General features: G+C 35.0%; 1 protein-coding gene across 4 annotated transcripts in view; it reads right to left on the bottom strand.

Moving 5' to 3' along the window:
* Positions 1–526: 526 nt before the first annotated feature.
* EMB2076 (Pentatricopeptide repeat (PPR) superfamily protein) overlaps positions 527–6,000 on the bottom strand; it is a 46,038-nt gene continuing 40,564 nt past the window's right edge. Inside the window, exons 2-4 of one of the 4 annotated variants that reach the window (XR_016362962.1) lie at positions 1,335–1,871; positions 887–1,185; positions 527–773 (exon numbers count right to left, since the gene is read on the bottom strand). Coding sequence is in view for 1 of the 4 variants with exons in the window: in XM_089823160.1 (XP_089679286.1) it covers positions 1,659–1,871 (213 nt within the window). In the remaining 3 variants the exon portion in view is untranslated. The other 3 variants (XR_016362963.1, XR_016362961.1, XM_089823160.1) reach the window with 3 other exon arrangements.

Genomic DNA, 6,000 nt, shown 5'->3' with positions numbered 1-6,000 from the left:
TGGGCCGCATCCTCTGGAATAAAAAATATACAACCCTACAAGAAAGTAGGCATAAAACTATAGTTGTGATGTTAAAAGTAATGTTGCAAACAAGACACAAATGAAATGTTACTTTAGTGATAATCAATATGTTGTACTGCTAGACCAAGTATAAATTCTCTAATAACACTAAACCCTTGAATTTGAAATAAATCATTTTTTAGCGAGTTCAAAGGTTGAAAAAACACTAAATCCTTAAATTCAAAATCAATCAATTTTTAGCAAGTTCCGAGGCAACAAGTTGAAAAATCTCAGAGTGACAGAATTGATGTTAATTGAATTAAAAGTTGATCTGTATTCGATACCATATACTAGCTGTTAACATTTACAATTGAAAAAGTGAACCCATCTATTTATTATCTGCATGGATTTATTTCCTTTAGAACTTTGCATTTGTACTTATGTGATCAATGTAAACTTGTGTATGTGTGCAAAATAGCTTTTATTTATCTCAATTATTATAATTTGATGTTAATTGAGAAAATGATACATGAAAAAAGTTTTAATCTTTGAAAATCTTAAAATTTTCTGAGTTTTTCAATAGCCAAGTCCTTGCCGAGCCGAGTCCAAGTCAAAAATCAGCTTGCCGAGTCCAAGACAAGTCCAAGTCTTGTAACTATGGTACACATCCTTGTCAGTAGATGTCCAACAAATTAAACAGGGGTAATTTCATCTCACCATTGTCATTAGTTCCCATGAACATAGGTCAAATATGACCATAAAGGTTGATTGCTCTGCATCATAATAGATGGTTTGTATTATTTTATTTGTTTTTTCATGAAGCAGGGTAACATCAACAAACATGACTCAGTTTATAAGCTTCCACAATCTGTTAATTGAAATATACCTGTAGAAAAGCCTGAGATAAAGTAGTATCGATGTCTCAGATTACACTGATCGATCAATCACATAATTATCTTAAGTGTCCATGCAAAAATACTTTCACAGGTTTTGCAGAAGCATTTTTATAAGCACGAATTTGCTTTCACACAAGGGATTCAAACTGAGTAGCCTATCAGGCCACCAGACCTCTGCATAGCGATATATGTTTACTGCAAGCAAAGTCCTTAACTGTCTTCATCATCTCATCAGAAATTTAATGCAAACAATTTCCTTGATGCCATGAAAATCAATTTGATGTAAAACCTGCAGACTTCGCTTAGTATATTCAACATAGAAGCCACAAATTGCTAAGCAGATAAACACTATATGTACCTTGCTTTAAAGAGTTATCTTAAGCATAGATGTAAGCAAATCAGTCAAATTATTTTCTACCTTACAAATATTTTACCCACCTCAAATAATGCTTCACCCTTGCAGCTAGTTCACAGACCTTTCAAGATGGTTCACAGTTTGGATCAATCAAACCTTTGCAGTGTGTAGCTCCTCCATGACTGATATATCCTGTTTTCGAAATGCTAACCTTGAATCAGTCTTGCTATTCAACTATTTAAAAAGTGTGGCATTAACACACCATATCTAGCAAACACCAAATTGTTGAACATGTGATGAATGACTGCGCCAACTGATCATATTCAAATAGAAAGGCGAAGTCTAAAAAGTCAACTTTGGTTGATATATAAGGCAGTTGTAACTGATGACTATATCTCCAACTTCAATTAATAGTCTCCTTTTTTCCTTTGATTTTGAATGAACTGCTTCGGAAGGTATTCCCGCATTAGATGGTAAGTCCTACCATCGGGATGAAGTTCTTTACTAATCATCTCCATGCAGAATTTTTGTGCCAATTTAATTTCACCACAAGAACATAGAGTCTGAACTAACGTGTTGTATATAGAAGCACTTGCTGTTACACCAGTCTGTGATAAACTCTGCAAAAGAAAGTACAAAATATTATATCCTTTTTAACCATATGTAGATTGGAAATGGGAATAAACCTTTCAAAGATTAAAGACTAATGCCCGTATAACAAGAATTTGCAGCAACTCTCTAAAAAATTCTGTTAAAAAGAAAATAAAATCACTGGAAAGTATAACATTTTCTAAATACAACCAAAAGCTGAAATTGGGAACACTCAACACAGGCCTATCTTCAATTAAACATTCTGTACATAGTTTCAGAAACAACGAATCAAATTGCAAGACTTATTCAACGTCTACTCTAGCTGAATTCTAAGTTAGTCAGGTTGTAGAACAGATGCATTGCCTCAAGAGGTCATGCAATGTGCCCTTTTTGAAATAGGATTCAATAATAAACGATAATAATAAAATTAAAATATTAAAGAATAAAAATACGATTTCAATTAAAAATGTAAAAGAGTAAAATTAAAATATAACATTATTTAAACTTAGATTTAATGAATGGCCAAAAGGTGTAATATGAAAAGTTGTGAATCCCACAAACATGAGATATAAAAGGGAGGGAAAACTTCAATTAAAAAGAGGACAGGGAGGAGGGAAGTAAGGAGGGAGTATAGGAATTAAGGAAGGATTAATGGAAAAAGAAAGGAATGTGAAGAAAAATAAGAAAGTGACTCTTTCAAAGGACAGCAATGATGAATGGTTGTGACTCTTTCAAAGGGTGGTAATTATGGAAGGTGTGACTCTCTCAAAGGGAAGAAATGTTTCATTTGAGGAGGACATTCAAGGGAAATCAATTTGGGGAATAATATATTGTTGTCAAAGGCAACAATGAAAAGTGGTCTTTCAATTCTTATGAAAGGTAGTGACCCTTTCACCAATAAATTATAAAGGAGAGTCACTTTCAAGCATTTAATGATCACTTAACAATCATCACTCGTGAATCTACCAAAACAAATCCTTCACCCATCCATAAATCATTGATCCCTTGATGAAATCAAGCAAACAATCAATCAGCAAGATCAAGAAAACAATCATCAAATCCACATCAATCATCACTTCCTCTTAGGATCAAGAAAACAAACAATCCAGCAATCAAGCATCGCTCTGTCAAATCAGCTTTCATTCAATGATCACTCGCCAATGTATCAAACAACAATCATTACATGCACTCATCAATCATCGACAATCACTTAATCATCATTCACCAATACCTCAAATCATAAAATTAAAGGAATTCATTCTATCAATCATTCAAAAATAATCAAATGATCAAAATCTGATTTGAATAGAACTCAAAAGAATTACATCAATCAAAAATATTAAGGAAAGTGATTGGTATGCAATATTATTGTATTTACTATTGATTTATGAATCTGTTAGAGAGATGCACAAGTATGGGTCCTCTCAATTAAGTATACACCCGTTGAGTTAATTGCTTCGGGACTGAGTCATTTTGTCTTGGATGGATGTTTTGCACCCTTTGGCTTGGTTGAGGGAGACTCTAGGCATCCTAACAAAAATTATAAGACTAATCATTATTCATTTGATTTTCACAGGCAAGGAAACACAATAGGTATGCAAGAGTATGGGTCCTATCCATTAAGTGGACGCCCATTCAGTTGGTTGCTTGTGGGCATCTTTTGAGTTAGTTGCTTCTGAGCCCCTATTCTTTTGGTTGCTTGTGGGCCAAGGCGTCGGGTTGGTCACTTGTTCGATGCTCTAGGGCTTAATTGTGGAGGATAATCTCCCGACAACCTATGGTGTTTTCTCCTCAAGATTCTAATATGGTTGGAGCTATGGTGCGCATGTCACCATGGAACAGAGGGATTCCTCCATTCCAATTGTCAACTCCAACTGCCTAACTCTCTCCCCTACTTCCCCAAGAGCTACCACTGAGTGTGCGCTATCACACATGACTATTGCTTCCATGCTCACCTATTATCCTTCTCCCTTAAATTCTTCTTACTGCAACACTCACTCTAGGTTTGGCCCTCACATTACCACCAACTAGGGTCCTAGCAATTGAACAAATGTTAAAAGAAAATATAGACCAGTGAATTGACTTATTTCTAAGTCAGAGTTGTGTTCAACCCCCGTGTGATGGATAAGGAAGTCAATGAAAACATAAATGATAAGATTACAAATTTAGCGAAAGGAATATGTACATATATTCATTCACCATTCATACATGTCTCAGATATGTATGTTCTTACCATATCTTCTCTCTATATGTCTTACTCATATATATCTTCTTTTCTTATACTCAAAATTAATATTTTTATTGTCAATCTCTCACTCATATGTATGACTCATGTTATGCTACATTCTCTCATCTCCATTTCCTTCATATATCTCTCGCACTTGCTCATATATGATTCATGTATGGTGCATGCTCTTATCTCCAAATTTCCTTCTTTGCATACTTTAATGCCTCCTCTTCGCATTGCCTAACTCTATATGATACTGCAAAACATTTGCAGTAAGTGAAAATATAATCTATAATGGTGAAATATACCAGGTTGGCACATCAACTCAGTAAACAAGAGTTCCAGAATATTTGACTTCAGTCATTATCAAAATTCCCATCCATCGAACCATTATGTTATGCATACTTCCTTACAATAATACCATTCAGCTCTGGAACTTACGAATGTATATATGAAATAGGCCACCTGCCTGTGTTGTGCTCCACTAATTTTCATTCACCATTCATACACGTCTCAGATATATATGTTCTTACCATATCTTCTCTCTATATGTCTTACTCATATATCTTCTTTTCTCGTGCTCATACTTAATATTTCTATTGCTGATCTCTCACTCATATGTATGACTCATGTCATGCTACATTCCCGTATCTCCATTTCCTTCATATATCTCTTGCACTTGCTCATATATGATTCATGAATGGTGCATGCTCTAATCTCCAAAATTCCTTCTTTACATACCTTAATGCCTCTTCTTCACATTGCCTAACTCTATACGATACTGCAAAACATTTGCAGTAAGTGAAAATATCATATATAATGGTGAAATAAAACCTCAATAACCTTTGCAAGTGGGATGGTACCCATAACCGCGGCATGTAAAAAGGGAAGTTGAAATTTTTTTTTAAATCACTTGTTTTTTTCACTTTGTTTTTGACCTATTCTCTTTGTTATAACCCTAAAGGGCCTTCTATTTGTTAAGCATGAGTAGAAAAGAGGAAAAGTGAGAGAGAAGAAGAGAAAAGAAAAGCCACAGGTTTCCAACCGGCAAGAAGGAAGAGCACCAAAGAGATCAGCAGGCCATTTGGGGAGCCTATCAATTGCTTTGGGAGCATTAAGGAGCCAATATCAACACTCCTCAACTCATTTGCAAGAGGTAAGCGCTTTTTTATTTTTTTGCATGTTAGTGTATTATGCATTTTTTGTTAAATTTTTAGTGTATTATGCGTTTTTTGTTAAATTTCTATAGTTTTCAAGAATTTTAGTGTAAATCTTGAATGTTCTTTATTTTTACTAAGTTGCAAGCTAAGGTTTGTTGTTTTCTAATTTTTATTAGCTTCAAACTTTGATATTTTACATAAAAAAATTTATTGCAGCAGCCTTTGCTCTCATTTTTCGCAAATTCCAATGGGTAAAAAAGATGAATGTTGGAAATATTATGAAGAGTTTCCTGGAAGAACCAAATATCAAACAAAATGCATGTTTTGTAAAGAAAAAATAACTTACGAGGGTATTTATAGATTGAAATTCCACATTGCTGCTATACCTGGACACGATGTTACAGTTTGCACTCACCAAACTCCTGAGGCAAAACGCACTTGCTTAATGGCATTAGAAAAAATTGAAAAAGACAAAGCAAATAGGAAAATGCAAGTTGAAGGGTTAAGGGGTATTGGCTCCCATGTTCCCACATCCGCAGCCGCATCCACATCTGCATCTGCATCAGCTTCCGCATCCGTAGGTTGTGTTGAAGAGAGTTCTTCTAGGCCTCCTTTTTATCCTAGTTCTTCTACTCGTGCTAGTGGTAGTGCTAGTTGATCACATACTGAAACAGAGTCCCACACCAACCTATTGCAGCCTAGAGTGCGGAAAAACAGAATGGATAGTTACTTTGTGCCCCGCACTACTCCTGGTTCCCAACCCACGCTTGA

The sequence above is a fragment of the Cupressus sempervirens genome, chromosome 3, assembly GCF_028749045.1.
Source record: "Cupressus sempervirens isolate cs-2001-9-10 chromosome 3, ASM2874904v1, whole genome shotgun sequence".
Lineage (NCBI taxonomy): Eukaryota > Viridiplantae > Streptophyta > Pinopsida > Cupressales > Cupressaceae > Cupressus > Cupressus sempervirens.
This window is presented reverse-complemented; position numbering and strand designations above follow the sequence as displayed.